This window comes from Perca flavescens, chromosome 14, assembly GCF_004354835.1.
Source record: "Perca flavescens isolate YP-PL-M2 chromosome 14, PFLA_1.0, whole genome shotgun sequence".
Classification (NCBI taxonomy): Eukaryota; Metazoa; Chordata; class Actinopteri; order Perciformes; family Percidae; genus Perca; species Perca flavescens.
In genome coordinates, this window is record NC_041344.1 from 26,150,655 (window position 1) to 26,168,948 (window position 18,294).

An 18,294-nucleotide genomic window follows, 5' to 3' on the forward strand; every position below is an offset into this window, starting at 1 on the left:
AGTTTCTATATCAGAAATTTGGGTTTTCTTTCAACCAAATTGTCCAAAAAAAAACACCAAAAAACTTGGATGGTTCCGTACAATGCTCTTCACAAGTAAAATAAATGATCAGTTCACTACTTTCATTGAATTTTTTTTTTTTTATTATTCAATTTCATAGCATTTGAAAAAATAAATAAAAGAAATGATAAAAGAACGTTGAAAAAAGTGAAACAAATGTCGGAAAAAACGTGGGGACAACAAAAAGCGCAAAAAATAAAATCGACAAATCTTTGGAAATAGTGAAATAATTGGGGAAAAGTGACAAAAACGTTGGGAAAAAGCTTCAAAACAATGCAAAAAAGGGACAAAAACAAAAAAGAAAAGTGACAAAAACATCAGGAAAAGTGATAAAGCCATCAGGAAAAGCGACAAAACCATCAGGAAAAGCGACAAGTGTTGAAAAAGACGACCAAAACATTGAAAAAAAAAAAGTTTGTATTTTAAATGTTGACCCAGAAAAAAACGAACGTTTCCTGGTCGAAAGGAAGACAACACGAGGGTTAAACTTTGACAAAAAGAAGAAGAAGAAAAAAGAAGAAGAAGCTGGACTTGTGATGGATTACAAATTTTCACGATAGTTCCCAGTCTATGTAAGTTGGTTGATATCGTACAAACACCAACAGACGCTAATGGCTGCCTGGAAGGTAGACAGATCAATCTTTTAAGACTCGCTGTATGGGAAGTTGAAAGAAAATATGCAGTGTTGTACGTTAATGTGCTAAAGCAAGCATAAACCGGCAGTTTTGGTTCTTTAGGATGGAAATGGGCGGGCGGGGGGGGGGGGGGGACCAACCTGAGGTTTGCATGGTCTTCACTTGAGCAGACTGTCAGTCTTCCGGGCACTCAGTGAGCGATAGCTGTGCCTGAAGGAAGGACAAAGCCCAAATCAATACCCTGTCTAAAAACACTGGGAGAAACTTGAGACAGATCATGCAATGTCTACAGGAGAAGATATGCTCATGCAACTCAAGCTCTCTTTTTTTTTTTTTTTTTTTTTTTTTTTTTTTTTTTGGATAACTTTGTACAGGCAGAACCTTTTTAAATATTACTGTAAGCAACCTTTACACAGCAAATTAAAAAAAGTAACAGCGGCTCAACTGTACAGAAGATATTGACATAGATTTGGCTTCGTTCATTTTAGCAAGAGTTGCATTAACACTACTCTAACAGTTATTTTGTTACATAAAATCCACTACTGTATGGTATTGGAAGTTAACGTTTTTCTTACTTTTGAGTCGATTCTTTTTGTTGTTGTTGCCAGGACTGCTGAATAATATATATTTTAAGAAACTGTACGTATTTACCAGCAAGTTTACGTCAATTGATAAAACACACTACGAGAATTAAACATTTAGGGTTAGGTTACCTTTACAGTGGAGTTGTCTAGGTTATAACCATCCTCTCCATTGCACTGCCATTACTCTGTACTAAAATAGCCATCGCGCCAGCGTCATTCGTGACAATGAAGCCTAGACCTGAATGGTGGTTTGAACTCAGTTAATTTTCAGCTATGAAAGCAATTCTCATTAACGGTTACGACCACAGGTAAGAGGATTGAAAAAGTCTTATACATACCCAGGCATTCAATGCTTTAGAACTCTATACACATTAGGAAGCTATCCAGGTTATTTTAGAGGTCTTACCTCTGGGTCCTTTTTAAAAAGTATAGAAAGAGAGAGAAAGAATAAGTTGTGCTCTTTTGATAATCAATCAAGACATCATTTAGTAGGGTTAAAGTCTCCAGACGTCAATACATTCATTTTGATTTAAAAGGCGGTTTTGAATGAGAAACAAAATGAAAACACCTACATCTGACTGCTGGACGTTGTTTAAAAAAGGCCATTTCAGAATTTGACTAGGACAGGAAACAAATAAAGCAAGTTAAGTTTCATAAAAAAAACAAACTAAGCTTTATTGACAAACTGCTGCAAAACATCTTTTGGACAGATTTAGTTACCTATTTAGGCAAGCTTACACATGTAGCATAATGCAATTTTTTTTAATGGAGAGGGTACAGATACTAGTGGCAGAATAAGTACAGTTAGGATGTTTTAAAATATGTACAAGAGTTCGGATTGAGCTGCAGGATCCCTTCTCTGTAGAAAGAGAAGACCCATGTGGAGATTTGTGTCCCAATCCTTCTTTGTGTAGTTTGGGCATGCAGTTTATAGACAATCAGATCACAAAATGAAGACCTGGACTGTTAATGTTTTTTTTTTTTTTTTTTTTTTTGTCTTCAGAGTCTTAAAATTAATTTTTAAACATGTGTGACAAATTGAGGATATGAGGACAGTCCATCTCAACAGTGTCTATTAGGGCTATATTTCAAAACTCTAAGTACAATGACAAATATTGCTTGCCTAAGTCTAAATGGACCACGTTTTAGAACTATTTAAAAACAAACCATCATCAAGAATGAATTGTACCGATTCCATTAACATTGATTCTTTAACCTTCACTTAATTTAGGATCGTTTGTTTTTTTGGGGTCTATATTACATAATTGAAATTTTAAAAAGGTCTTTTATTTGGCTATATTTACAGAATTTTGAAATGTAGCCTAAATGGGAATCTGCAACTGACCCTCGACAGATTCTTTGTATTTAAAAACAATTAAAATGGACTCCTTAGACAAGTGGATAATGAACCCCTAATTTCACTAGAAATGACTACTCCCAAACAGTTGGAAAAAAATATATATATATATATGAAAGATCAACAATGCAAAAAAAGCCAGAGGGGAGTTAAAAAGGGTCAGAGAAAAATATACAGCAAAATAAATTAAAATTCAAATGAAAAAGAACAAAAAAAGGACACCAACGTCTCCTCTCTAACCCATCTAAAAGCCGCTTTGGTTGGTCGGTCGGTTGGTTGGTTGGTCGGTTGGAGGGGTTGGTGGCTGGTTGGTTGGTTGGTGTGACAAAGTAGGGGTGGGGGAGGGGAGTTCGCGGTCAAATCTCAAAAACCAGTTCCGATTTTCAGTTCCCAATTTTCTCTCTCGTATAAAGTCCAGTGTAGGAAAAGACCAAACCAAAGACAAAACAGACAATTACTTTTGTCGGGCTGCTTAAAGCGAGAGCTGCCGTGGTAGACAGGCGACAGGCGGTAGTCGGGGCGACGCGTTAAGGGTGGCGAGTCCGCTTCAGTACTGTCGGTATGGGTGCTCCCGGTAAGGCGTCTTGGCACCTCTGGAGGGGGGAGGGGCCTTCCCTGAAGCTGTTCGCTGGGTCCCATTCCAGTCATCCTGGCCTGGAGAGAAAACAAAGAAAGAAAAAAAAAAACCATGTTAAAACAAACGTGTTGGAATAAGATCAAACCATTGGCAGGACTGTGCATCGAAATCACCCAATACGACTAAAACAGGGGCCGTCTTATAGTGCTACGTGTTGTCGAAACCTCAACGGGGTACCTTTCAAAGTTAAATTTCACTTTGAGGTTTTTAATATGAGTTCCCCCAGCCTGCCTATGGTCCCCCAGTGGCTAGAAATGGCGATAGGTGTAAACCGAGCCCTGGGTATCCTGCTCTGCCTTTGAGAAAATGAAAGCTCAGATGGGCCAATCTGGAATCTTCTCCTTATGAGGTCATAAGGAGCAAGGTTACCTCCCCTTTCTCTGCTTTGCCCGCCCACCCATGAGAGAGAGAGTTACATCATGGCTTGAAAACAAGCGAAGCATGGCAGTTGGTCAAGGCCACACCTCCACCTTGCTCCCCCGCCCCCCTCTCTCCTCCTCAATAGCTACAGACACAGAAATATACTAAGGAAAGCTCATCGTGGGACTGGTTCTAGTGGCTGTAATTCTGCACCAAGGCTGAATTTCAGACTTCAAATACAGTATTAGGGGACCACTAAGGCCTATATAAAAGAGACTTCAGATACAGTATTAGGGGACCACTAAGGTCTATATAAAAGAGACTTCAGATACAGTATTAGGGGACCACTAAGGTCTATATAAAAGAGACTTCAGATACAGTATTAGGGGACCACTAAGGTCTATATAAAAGAGACTTCAGATACAGTATTAGGGGACCACTAAGGTCTATATAAAAGAGACTTCAGATACAGTATTAGGGGACCACTAAGGTCTATATAAAAGAGACTTCAGATACAGTATTAGGGGACCACTAAGGTCTATATGAAAGAGACTTCAGATACAGTATTAGGGGACCACTAAGGTCTATATGAAAGAGACTTCAGATACAGTATTAGGGGACCACTAAGGCCTATATAAAAGAGACTTCAGATACAGTATTAGGGGACCACTAAGGTCTATATAAAAGAGACTTCAGATACAGTATTAGGGGACCACTAAGGCCTATATAAAAGAGACTTCAGATACAGTATTAGGGGACCACTAAGGTCTATATAAAAGAGACTTCAGATACAGTATTAGGGGACCACTAAGGTCTATATAAAAGAGACTTCAGATACAGTATTAGGGGACCACTAATGTCTATATAAAAGACTTCAGATACAGTATTAGGGGACCACTAAGGTCTATATAAAAGGATGGAGACAGAGCACATCACGTCATACTCTGAAAACCACACCCACCAGAGGGAAAAAACAATGGGCACCACAATATGCAACTAAGGGCGGAAGCGCTAACAAAGTGCCTGTAGCTAGCTAAAAAAAACATCACATTTAAGTATGTCAAAAATGATGTTACTATGTATCAGCAAGCTAAGGCACTTGCAAACATAACAAGTAGCATACTGTCAAAATGCTTTAGCTTAACTTAACAGATATATAGTTAGCCTAAAACAGTTTTTTGACTAGGTAAAAAAAAAAAAAAAAAAAAAAAAAAAAAAAGAAAAGCCTACTGCACACGCAAAATTGGCCATAATGTTAGCGTCAGGATCCCCCAGTCTTCCAATTCTACCTGCTAAAGCCTCACGTCTGTATCCACTTTTGTCTGCCTAAAAGCTCCGTTTGGCTTCTCGGTTACGGTTATTGGTTATTTTTTCATGATATGCTCCAATCAGGCCCTCTTTACACGTACATGGTTATTTAGAAACACAGAGACATTTCCCTTCATTTGTGCCCTTTGTTTACACGCAAACGAAGAATTCGCCTCTGAAAACGAGTCTTTCTAAAACTTCCGGCCAGAGCGGAGATTTTGGAAGTCTTAGTTTGCGCATAAACTGAGACAAACGGAGGTTAGGCAGCCAAGGAAGTGAGGAAGAGATTCGTTGCTGCTGTTGCTATCGTCAGGATTCTGATTGGCTAACGTGGGCTTGAGCTTCTCGTTTACACTGCCACCTACAGGTTTGGCGTGCTCTTGACGGCATTACACAGACACACACAGACACACACAGACACACACAGACACACACAGACACACACAGACACACACAGACACACACAGACACACACAGACACACACACACACACACAGACACACACAGACACACACAAAACTGACTGCTGTGCACGATGTTATTTTTTTGGTCATATCTACTAGGATTGTGCCGATGGACAATATCATCCATCGTGATGGCTGGCCGACATCACGATGGAGAGCCGACATCACGATGGAGAGCCACCATCGTGATGTCATACTCCTCACCCTGTCAAACACACTAATCCTAGTCGCGGGCGCTGGACGGGAAATTGACAAGTGCGTCGGTCTTAAACTAGCAAAGACACTTGCGTCGGGCTTTGCGCTGCGCATGGTGCAAGATAGGGCCCCATAAGTGGAAGCTACTTTCCCCCCCTTACGTGCAACCTATTTGTGAATCATCGAACCATCGCTTTGAGCAGACTGGATTGGCTGTAGTGATATATTCTCTCTCTCTCCCTGTCAGTTGTAGCTCGCTCTACCTTCTAGGGACGTTGGACGCAGCGGTCTCGAGTGAGAGAGAAAAAAGCGTTGGAATACGTGGAATACTATAGCACTTTTCTTTCTCCCCTCTTTGGACTAAGTTTGTCGACACTACTCTGTGCGTGCATCAATAAGTAAGTCTGAGGTCATGTAGGTACGGGACAATGTTCTGCAGGATTTATGAATGGACGTTAGCAACAGGCTAATTCACAAGGGTGCTATTTTATCTGTGAGCTAATATTGCGCATCTGTTCATGTGCGCTGCAAGAGTTATGTTTCTGTTTATTGAATGCATTATTCAGTGCAAACACAACCGAGAACGTAGTTTAATCTCAGTAATGATGGTATGTTAGGTTATTACTGTCGCCCTGTTGAAGGCAGACGTCCCACTGTACTGTCGTTACGCAGATCACGGACATCTGATTGACTTTACTGCACCGTACTTAAGTGAAAGTAGGTCACGTTGTGAAACCTACCAGCAGGGCACCATTTACAGAGGGCATTTAAATGTATGTCTAATCGTTTCTATGTTAACTGTTGGCCCATAGTAGTAGAAACAAATATTTATGTAAAGAGATTTGCGCTACCCCCCCGCCCCCACCGATTTCATCGTCCATCGCCATGTTTTACTGTAAACATCGTCAACTGCCAATTTAGGTGACATCGCCCAACCCTAATATCTACATGCACACTTTTTTACAGTACAAACTGGGTCATCTTTGTGAATAAAGTTTTCCCTTACCGTATGACTCGTACGACTCTGTGGTCTCTCCGTGTCCGTAGTCGTAGTATTCTGGCTCTCTGATGGTCAAAAGACAGGACGAGAGAGAAGAAGAAGAAAAATCACTTTTAAATCTTTGAAAAAACATTAAGTAGCTGCTGACTGTAATGTCTCGGGGGATGATAATTGGCGTCCGTGAATACGACCAAAGCTTGGCTCGCTTGCATGGAACATCGTAGTCCCGCCTGGTTCTCCTAAATAACACCGCCATCCAAACCATCTAACATGAAGTACAAGCAGCGCTGAATTTGTGCAGAGTGGCTGCTCTCAAATCCAGTGAAACTAGCAACTAGGCAGTGTGTGTGTGTGTGTGTGTGTGTGTGTGTGTGTGTGTGTGTGTGTGTGTGTGTGTGTGTGTGTGCGTGCACTTTTAGTGAGAAGCAGGTGAAAACCAAAGAGACGTCTGAGTCACTCACGCCTGCGGCTGACTGTAATAGCTGTCGTAGGGCTCGTAGGCCGTGTCTGTGTAGCTCTCGTCGTAGCCCTGGAGAGGGAAGGAAACAGAGTGAGATTTAGGGAGAGGCTTGTTCATGAATCATGAATGTCAAGATGTCTCCAAAGCACCACACTTGTGCTAAAGCGGACATGTCCCCCGTATGTTTTCGAGCATCCCAAAAAAAAATGAAAAAAATAGTCACTTGTTTCTCTGTTGACGGAAGAGTTATTCAAAGCCAACAGAGTGCCAAGAACAATCTCATTCAGAGGCGGCATCCCGTCTCGACAGGAAAACTCGTCCTTTGGCTGTTACGCTACTTGCTCCTCATCTCATTTCTTATGTCTGCCTTATCCAAGTTAAAGTTCAAAGAGGTATTTTACTTGTTTGTATAATACAAGGTAATAATAATAATAATAATAATAATAATAATAATAATAATAATCATATTCCGTGCCGAGGACATCCACATGTGAACTAAACTGAAAATTAAAACTACGCTCCACTTGTTCGGTTACTTACATATTCCTCGTAGCTCTCATCGGCTGCAGCGGGGGTGTGCTGGTGGGGGGGTGGATGCGCCATCCTCTGGGGGGGCCCGGCAGCCGGGGGCCTGGTGCGGGGCGCCGAGGCTCCCCTGGCGGGTGCCGCCGGGGGTCCTCCTCGGCCCGCTGGGACGCCCCTCACTGCGCCACCTCTGGCTGGGCCGCCTCGAGCCACGCCTCCCCTGGCAGGAGCGCCGCGAGGAGGCATTCCCCGACCCCTGCAGAAGAGAACGGCGACATAATACTGTGCTCTTCTACTTGCAGGAATAGATCCACATTTTGGGAAATGTACACATCCGCTTCCTTGCCGAGAGTGAGACGAGAAGATCAATACCATTCTCATGTCTCAGTCTCTACGCTAAATAAGAAGCTGCGTCAGTTAGCAGCCAGTTAGCTTAGCATAAAGACTAGACACAGTTACAAAAAGGTAACAAAATCATGCATCTCTTTTGCTTGAATAACATGTTATTAATGAGCTTTCAAAAAAAATTAAAATAAAAATAAAAAAAAGGGTGCTGGATGGTGGATTTTGTTACTTTTAGACAGAGCCAGGCAAGCAGTTTCCACTTTTTAGTCTTTATGCTAAGCTAAGCGTCTACTGGCTCCAAATACATTATTCACTGTAGTGACATGCACGTGGTGTTGAGCTTCTCATTTAACTCGCAGCAAGGAAGCAAATAATGCCAACATGTCAAGCTATCCCTTTAAAAAGGATTCTTCACAAATTTTTTACCAAAGAAACTAAACAAACGTGGACCAACAATTTAGGGAGCATTTTATGTGCCTGGCTATTGATTCCTTGACATTCCTTTATCTTACAGTTGAAGTTGTTTCTTGTGACAGTATGTGCTGTCTTCTCGGCGAGTCACAAAAGTATCTTATGTCAAAAAATGCTCAGATCCTCAGCGTATAAGTACACCGAAAACTACAAAATTACACAAAAAGAAGTAACTATAATGCTGCTTCCAGCCTTGCTCAGTATTTCCACTGATACATAGATATGGTAGTTGAGGAACAACAGTGCCTTTGCATTACTTCAGTGACCTAGCAGCTGTTATATGAGAAACTGTGTGTGTGTGTGTGTGTGTGTGTGTGTGTGTGTGTGTGTGTGTGTGACCGGAGGTGCCCCGGCCTGTGGCCTCCTGGCTCCATTCAGGTAGCCCATCTCCATGAACTCCTCCAGGGGGATATCATCCATGACCGGAGGGCCCCACACATCCACACACACACACACACACACACACTGGCCACCATTCACACACACACACACACACTCCATGAACTGCACACACACACATCATCCACACACACACACACACACACACACACACACACACACACACACACACACACACACACACACACACACACACACACACACACACACACACACACACACACACACACACACACACACACAAACACACAAAAGAGAGAGGGTGAGAAGCAAGATCATGTGAACACACACAAGTGAATGGCAAAAAAAAAAAAAAATGAAGAGGGAAGAAAAGGAGGCAGTGTGGAAGAGCCAGCAATGAATAAAAGAGCGAAACACAATTACAGAGCTGCTCACCACACAGCATCCCCCTAATGGCTAACAGAAAGAGTGGAAGAAAAAGTCTTGTTGCCAGTGACTCAGTGACTCAGAGTGTTAAAGAGAAAGGGGGGGGTTGAAAGCATCCATCCACACCCCCAGCCTTCCTGTGTCTCTCCGTCATGCACAAAATGTAAAAATCACCCCCGCACTGCACTTCCCGACAGGTCCGGTGCGACCGCATCAACGGTCACCCTGTTTCACCCGCAAAAAAGCAACACGTCGGGACGGAGGAGTGAAACCGCTTGTAGGAGCGGCACAAATCCTGCAACCCGATCCGCCGCCTTCCTTCGGGGAGCAATCGCAAGGGGACGCACTCTGACCCAATCAATTCTTTCTCATAAATCAGTCCCTGGGATAGCGATCGAGCTCTAACGATGATGAACAAAGAAGGGTGCAAAACGGGGCGGATGCTAGAGTATTTCAAAATGGATCTGCGGCGAAGGCAGACAAACACAAGCCACTCGAGTGCTTCTACATTCATCGGAGGCAATAGAGCCGTGTGACTGCAGCGGCATCTAACAAGCCATCGAGGTGTTTGGATTAATGAAGTGTCTTTAGACATGGCATTCTATAGAAAGAAGAAAAAAAAAAAAAAAAAAAAAAAAAGATGAGAACAAAGTGTCAGCGTTGAGAAATAAAAGGATCTTTCACACATGGGATCAAGGCTCTGCTTTCGAATTTACATTGGCAGACGTACAGGTATGCTCGTGTGTGGAAAAAAAAACAGATGAGGGAGAACAAAAGAGTCAAAGCCGTCTGGAGTACAAGCGTACAGGTAATACATAAAACATTCCCCCGACAAAAATCACATCCACCCCACTTTCTGAGAACATGATGCGTTTATTCAAATACGGCCCCGCGTTTCCAAATGAAGGCCGTCAAGCCTGACAGATTATGGCCTTCAACTGTAGCGGCAGGTTCTACGGGGGGACAGCTTTTTACATTACACGGCAATACCCCGACATCACTACTGGTTCAACCGAGCCATTTATCTCGCCTTTGATCCAAAAAAAAAAAAAAAAGAAATATCGCTCTTCTATAACACCCTGCACACTAATTAAAAAAAATGTGGGCATCTATTGGCCTGCTTTGGCACGAGCCACCGTTAGAGCTACGTGGGCTTCAGCCGGGCTCGACAGCAGACTGGGTTGGCCCATGCTCAAGAATCTCTCGGCATAAAAACGAAAAAAATAAATAAAAAGGAAGCTTAGGCAGCTCCGGGTGAAGTCAACCACATATCTGTCTGGGAGCCATTCATCTCCGAGCTGACTCTCCTCACTCTTTCAAGAATGAGACTGGGGACAGGGATAACCCATTCTTCCTCTTAGACGGAGTGCTAATTACGTTACTCGCAACTCGCTGTGTTTTTTTTTTTTCAACCTTTTACCCCCAATTTCAGCTTCTTAACTGTGACAATTTGGGGTTTTTCTTTTTTTATTCAAATCGTTTTCAAGGTTGAGGCTGGTGATCAGACAAAAACAAGCTAAAGTAATGGAACAGGAGAGATAGATAGATAGATAGATAGATAGATAGATAGATAGATAGATAGATAGATAGATAGATAGATAGATAGATAGATAGATAGATAGATAGATAGATAGATAGATAGATAGATAGATAGATAGATAGATAGATAGATAGATAGATAGATAGACTTACAATTTCCAATTGATATGTTGTAGACAGTTCATTGAGAAAGTATTTGGCAGATTCAATCGATAATGAGAGTTCAATTTGCAGTGTTAAGTTGTCAACTGGTGAATTAGTTGTCTGAGAGAACAGGACTCAAATCCAATACTGATTCTACCATTTTTTTGTCAGTTATCAAATCCAAAATGGTATTACCGTTTCACAAAGTTCAGCTTTGATTTGAATAATGAAGCGGTGTCCGGCTAACGTAAAGACATCACTTTAGCGTCTGTTAACTTGCGTTGAGTGTTTGTCAATATGGTTGACATTTTACAGGCCAACTGTGGAATTGAATACATAATAACAGGGTGTTTTTTCCTGGCTCAGAATGGGCCTGGGGAGAGGGGGGCGGGGCACTGCGCTCGATAGCAAGCATGATCGGTCCGCGTACAGGAAGGGCAATGAGTTGGTGTTACCTTATTTGACAGAAATCTATATGCATTTGCCTGTTATTTCTGACAATTTGATAAACAAAAATGTTGGCTCGAGTCCGACACAGCCTGACTGGACGGTACAACTGAGATAAGCTCTACAATTCCACTTTATGTTCTGCTTTTCAACTGTTGTTTGGTAAAATGCTATTAAAAACACAGTCGGAAGAGGATCTGAATTGCTATTTTCTCTCATTTCTTGTCATTTGGGCACCGATTTTCCCTTGGGAAAACCCCTGAATCGGCAGGTTAATTACAGGCAATAAATAATTGTCAGATGCAGCTCTCAGAACGTCAAACACAGACGAGTCGATAGACAACAACGACAAGTAGAGCTGGCAATATATCAATATCGTGATATGATCTTAGATTTTGGATATGGTAATATCGTAATATGGCGTATTGTGTTGTCTTATCCTGGTTTTAAAGGCTGCATTACAGTAGTGTGATGTCATTTTCTGAACTTACCAGACTGTTGTAACTATTGGTTACTATTATTTGCCTTTACCCACTTAGTCATTATATCCAAATTACTGATGATTATTTATCACAAATCTCATTGTGTAAATATTTTGTGAAAGCAACAATAGTCAACACTATAATATCAAGGTATTTGGTCAAAAATAAAAAAATAAAAAATGTGATTATCTCCATATCGCCCAGCCCAAACGACAAGTCAAAGACAACAACAAGTCACAACAACAACAAGTCACAAAGCACGCCAAAACAGTAAAGTCCGACTCACGGGAAACAGGAACTTCTTGACCTCCTCCATGGCGTGCGCCATGCGCAGGTAGGCCTCTGGCACGGGGGCAAACACCTCGATGAAGACGTGCAGCTCCATAGACAGGTGGGCGTACTTGGGTTCGCCGCCTTTCCTCAGCCCCTCCTCCTGCGAAACAAGGGCAACATCACCGAGAGTGCCGGGGAGTCCGAGAGAGCACACAGCTCCACTCCAAAATTAAATGAATTATGCAAGAAGTAAAAAAAACAAATCGTATTTCCTCCGCCTCAGAGAGGGCCGTCGAGCATAGGTGTGGTATTCCCTTCCTTTATCTAGCTGAATAATTACATCAAAGCCATAGATAACCGGTTTAGAGGGACCTGGTGAAGATTCCTGGAACAGATGTGTGCAGGGCGTGAATGCCCTTGGTTTTACGTGCAAGTTCACCCGAGCAATCCTGCCAGCCTGACATCCCTCTCAAGTACAGGCCACATGTGTTATGGCTTCAGGTACCCTTCTCACAGGTGTGTAATATCAGTGTGTGTGTGTGTGTGTGTGTGTGTGTGTGTGTGTGTGTGTGTGTGTGTGTGTGTGTGTGTGTGTGTGTGTGTGTGTGTGTGTGTGTGTCACACGAGTGCATTACCTTGGATTTGTCTCTCATGGATCCTTTGCCCAGCACAGAGATCTTGGCCCCGGTCTCTTCCTGCAGACGTTTGATTGTATTGCCCTGAGGTCCCAGGATCTTCCCCACGAAATTGAACTGAGGGGGCCAAACAAAAGCAGAACACGATCAGCCTGACAGTCAAAAGCAGAGGCGAGTTTAGTGCCAAGAGGGTGATAGAGCAATCACTGTCGGGGGTCTTGTTGCGCATGCCGCTGCAGCCCTAAGTAGTAGATTTACCAGAGGAGGGTCGATATGAGCCCCCCCCGGAGGGCTGTAACGCCGTGAGCTACCATTCACTACGATCCTGCGAGCACTGAGCCACAACTAACTCGTGATCGAAACCTGCGCTCTTTACCTCCTCAATCACTGGAAACAATGACATCACCGTGTGTGTGTGTGTGTGTGTGTGTGTGTGTGTGTGTGTACTATATGACGTGTCCTACAATAAGGGGTCGCTGACAAACCCATTTAGCAAAGAGTTGCCCCCTGCCGAGGAAGCGGTTCCTCGCGGAGTTGATAAAACAGCTTTTTGTAATCTGAAAGCACTCATTGGCTTCGTCAACCCTGACACAGCGGATTGATGTACGGACTAAAAAATAAAAAATAAATAAAAAAATAACACACTTATCTGGCAAACTAATACAGGTTTCTTGAGATCAGAAGGCTGTCTTACCCCACAGACCGGCAGACTCCTACATCATATTGATCAGATGCTTGAGATGGGGCAGCATCTTATCCATCTTACATTTTTAAAAAAGAATTTCTGAAAAGTCACACAACGGCCTCCAGACAGCCGCCGTATAAAAACGTAGGCGACTGCCGCAAATAAATTCAACAACATGCAAATTAAGCATTATGCCATTTGTTCTGCCGGTTTATGTACCCTTGTATGCCTTCTCCAAACATCATGAACCATCATTCTAAAGTCAATGTAGCCAAATGTATGAGCCAGATATAGCTTGCACTGATTTGCATGGATGGATGAATACACCTGAGGGTTACATGATAAAGCCAAGTAAGAGGTCACTCTGAATGGAAATGTGTGGAAGATCCAATCTCGCCATTATAAATTAGACCGCAATACAGAGCTATCCTAACCAGAGTAATATTGACATTTTGATCCTTTTTTTTTTTTTTTTTTTTTTTATTAATATTTTTGACAGACAGTACAACCTATGTCACCATATTTTGATCCTTTTTTTTTTTTTTTTTTTTTTTTTTTTTAAAATGGTATTTTAAACACATGCCAGTATCGGCTGTAATTATACTCTGGAGCTTCGAGATCAGGGCTGAGAGGAGTAATTTGAGACTCCAAGTAACCCCATGGCTTTGTGTAATTGAAACTCGGCGGTAGGATGAATTAAATCAAGGAGGGGTTCACGGTGGAGGAAGGAAAAAAAAGGAGGACAGAAGAAGAAAGGGGGGGGAGACAAGGGCATAGAAAGCTCACCTTTGGGTACTGTTTGACAGGTATGAGCACCCGTTCCTTGAGTTTGATGTTCTTTGTTGTGAAAAGGTCCAGGTATGCGTCTGCCTCCTTTTTAGTCTCGCCTTTCTGGATTCTATCAATTTCTACAAGGGGAGAGGTACGGTTTCAGGCAAAGTGTTCACGCAATCAAACAGAATTCCAGTACAGCTCAGTTCATGACGAGGATTTATGCGCACTTACATCATTAGGCAAGCATTGACGGAGAGATGTGCAGGTCATACAACATCTCAGCGTTCAAAACTTGCCAAGAACTATTTTTAGACACACACACACACACACACCTTACATGCAAGTTGTTTCAACTGCATTTCTACTCATCCCAATGATGTAAACACAACTTTAAGGTCTAACTTTGCCTGTTTTAACTCAGACAACTTGACATATTTTGATTGGCAATCAATCAAAATAACAAACAATAGTGCTTACTGATGAATACAAGATGATGAAAGAGTAAATGTGTGTTCATTTAGCACATTTTTTGTTCTCTTGCCAACACCCTGAATAGAGCTGACAAACAGTTGATCAATCAGTTAACTGGCAACGACTTTGGTAATCAATTAATCATTTCAGACATTTTTCAAGCCAGGCTGCAAACAGTCTCTCCTAAGCTTCTTGGATGTGAGATTGTTTTGCCTTTTTTCTGCATTCCATCATTGGAAACTGAATATATTTGGGTTTTGGGCTGCTGATCTGATAAAATAAGACCCATGAAGACATCGCCGTGGGCTCTGCGAACTTGTGATGATTTTGTAAACTGAAGAAATGATTGATTCATTTGAAAAATAAAGTGTTAGACTGATCAATAATCCTAAACTTCCAAGCATAAACTTCATTAATTTCCTTTATTATGTTATCTAGAACAATCAACAATGTAGCAAAAGAAAACTAAACAAAATAATTAAAATCACAAAATCAAAAAAAACACAATCAAAATTTAACAAAAAAAAACAAACAAAAATGGATTAGTTCGAGAAGGAGCAGGCAGAAGCAAATAACTTATTTGGTCCTGCCCCTATTTCACAAAATCATATTATTACAAAGCAAATAAATATGCAAATACAGCATAACATTGTTCAGGTCTTACAATACAACAATATCTTTACATTACAATTCCATTCCTTTGTTTTGGTCTATTCTTTTCTGTACTGGTCAAGTATTGATTTCTGTAGGTTTAATGAAAAACATACAGCCATCAGCTCTTCTCTCCTACACCTTCTGTTACCTCATCCATGTGAGGTAACCTACTAGTCTCCAGCACCCATAGCCCCATCACAGCACTCTTCATCTCAAACCACCTCCTCACTCCTGGCCATGACAACTGCTGAGCATGCCATGTGCAAACATGTCAGCTACAGCGCAAGTCTACCAGCTGCAGATCGCTAGTAGATATGTCAAACTGTGGCAACCTACAGCACACACAACGCCACACACTTTGTCTTTCTGGATCATTCTCACTTTCAATTCCAGGAGATGCAGACTAGATCACACGCATCCGGTTAAGACAAAGAGACCAGCTTAACCATATATCCTTCCCATAGGTACAGTACCTGAGATACTTGACTGGAGCAGCATATTAGAACCAGCTTGCAGAAAAATCACTCTTAATCTCTGGGAGAGCAGTCCTCCAGTTGATCTATAGCACTCAATGGCTATCTTATGATGCCCTTATTATATTTTGTGTACATTTTTCATTTTCTATAGCATCACTGTAATGCTCCTGTGAAGATTTGGGGTAGCCTACCCAGTAGTGGCTTTATGGCTATCGTACCTCGTGGTACATTTGTCCTACAGTATCATTACATTATTTAGCCTACTTATGTAATATTCTCTGACATCTGTAGGGCCGCTGTCCCTTTAAGAATGTAACGTTACAGATAATAATAATAATAATAATAATAATAATAATAATAATAATTATAAGATAAGGCATGTTTTCAGTGACCACAGGGAAATATCTTATACCAGAGGTAGTCTTTTCGAGCGTCCCCTCTCCAGCACAGCAGCTCCGGAGCTGCAGTCTCTTGCTCAAGGACACTTCAGTAGTCAGTTTAAAGTAGCTATGTGACCCCCCCGCCCCCCAGTCACAGATACTGACGCACATGTATAGGCTGCCTGACAATGACATCAACAGGGACTTGAACACGACAACAAAATCCCTTCAGCTAGGAGAGTCAAGTTTTAGAGTCGGCGCGAGCCCCGACAGTACTGAAGAAAAGAGACCCAAATGCGTCGCATCTGCACGAGAGACGGCGGGAATGATCGAGATGGATACCGGTACTTAAAGTGTGTCTCTCCCTCTGTGTTGTTGTAGCTTTTAGGCTATTTGCAATCCCAGACACTAACACTAACACTAACACTAACACACACACACTAACACACACACACACTAACACACACACACACACTAACACACACACACACACACACACACACACACACACACACACACACACACAACTCTAGCAGGTGACGGGCAGCCCACGTCCCCTCTGCAAACACATTGGCAATCACAGCTTGGACGGTGTGCGTTGACGGGTGACATGGCGCCCCTTCTCTTAAACCCCCAAACCATAAAACCACATTCTGAAAAGACAAAACAGACAGCCCCGCGTCAGGACTTTATTACCTGCGTTTAAAAGTTTCATGGCGTGCGTGAACGACGAGTCCAGGCTGTCCTTCTCCGCCAGCAGCTCGGGGAGATATTTATCGTCGTTCTCCATTTTGAGTTTCTAGATCGGGGAAGTCAAGTCAGTTTCGGTGCAACAAAAAAAAAAAAGCGTGAAAAAGCCCAACAGTGATAGAAGAAGAAAAAAAGTAGTCCAGTTATGTAACTACGGAGTGCCGCGTATCCTCTGTGCAGACGGCGCTTTGCATGTGGATTCCGGGCTACTTGTGGTTTCCCGAACTGGCTTTAGCCTATCCCGTCCGTTCAGCGGCACCGACTGGATGGGAATGGGAGAACAAAAGCGGTGAGAGACGGGTATAGTGCTCCTACTCAAGCCGGCGGAAGTGAGCTCAGAAGGACGTAGTGAGACGCCTCCTACTGTTTTCTGTGTTAATACGCGCCGCCTCCAGTAACGATAATCCCCCAATTAAAAATAAATTCAAAATCCCACAATTAGATCAGTGGCCTACTGGTATGGGTGTGCCCGCCGTACGGTGTGGTAGGCTACTGTTGTTATAATCAAAATAAAATAAAAAATAAAAAGGTCTAGACCACATAGAAGGTATTGAGGTGTCCGACTGCTGGGTTCACTCAAATAGGAATTTATTTCAATGATACTCATATTTAAAAAGGTGTATCTGAAGGCTATGTTTCAGAGCCGGATGTGCTCAAGTGAATTGATTATTGATCGTATGGTAATGTGGTGCTACTATTACTGAGCAGTCATAATACTGTGAGGTATGCAGTGTTTTCTAGAATGAAAGGGATCAAGGCATTGGCCTCCAGATTTAACATGGAATACTTGTTATGGTTAACTGAAAGGGAATGTAGATTATTTATCTTTTTGAAATTATTTGTATGGATCATTTTATTAAGAAATAAGATTGTTTGGAAACTCCTGGGATAGATAGATAGATAGATAGATAGATAGATAGATAGATAGATAGATAGATAGATAGATAGATAGATAGATAGATAGATAGATAGATAGATAGTATTTTCAATCTATCTATCTATCTATGAAAATACAGTTAGTTAAGTACATAGTACAAAGCCATACATACTAGACAATAAAATAGAACAATTCTGAGAATACAAATTAAATTACAGACTAGGACTACATTCCAAATCTAACATGTATTGAATTATGTACTGCAGTATAATACAGTTTCATATCAAATGTAGATGAATTGTTGTGAATAGGATGATGCTAGATGATGACACATCTTCAGTGTTTAATTTGTAATATAATTTCAGTTCAGACAGTGTGCCCTGAAGCTGTGGCACTTCCATTCCAGGCTCTCTACTGCCCCTTAGTGGCAGTGCTGATCATAACAAAAGAGTGGGTCTCTGAAACTGTTGCTGATGAAACTGGGTCCATCAGAAGAAGGCTGTTTGTTGTCTAATTCCCC

General features: G+C 41.9%; 1 protein-coding gene across 1 annotated transcript; it reads right to left on the minus strand.

Moving 5' to 3' along the window:
• Positions 1-1,923: 1,923 nt before the first annotated feature.
• Positions 1,924-17,247, minus strand: khdrbs1b (KH domain containing, RNA binding, signal transduction associated 1b). The gene is made up of 9 exons (XM_028597486.1): positions 16,844-17,247; positions 14,179-14,300; positions 12,708-12,824; positions 12,090-12,232; positions 8,739-8,831; positions 7,601-7,844; positions 7,062-7,129; positions 6,607-6,665; positions 1,924-3,290 (listed from the first exon to the last, which is right to left on the minus strand). The coding sequence occupies exons 1-9, from the start codon at positions 16,935-16,937 to the stop codon at positions 3,184-3,186; spliced, it is 1,047 nt and encodes a 348-aa protein (XP_028453287.1). The 5' UTR covers positions 16,938-17,247; the 3' UTR covers positions 1,924-3,183.
• Positions 17,248-18,294: the final 1,047 nt, after the last annotated feature.

Excerpts from the sequence above, each read along its gene's own strand:
- khdrbs1b (XM_028597486.1), bottom strand. The coding sequence starts at position 16,937 with ATGGAGAACGACGATAAATATCTCCCCGAGCTGCTGGCGGAGAAGGAC. Across the intron at positions 7,845-8,738 it reads CAGGCCGGGGCACCTCCGGT|CAGGGGTCGGGGAATGCCTC; the intron begins CACACACACACA and ends CGTTCTCTTCTG. Across the intron at positions 6,666-7,061 it reads TATTACAGTCAGCCGCAGGC|AGAGCCAGAATACTACGACT; the intron begins GTGAGTGACTCA and ends TTTGACCATCAG.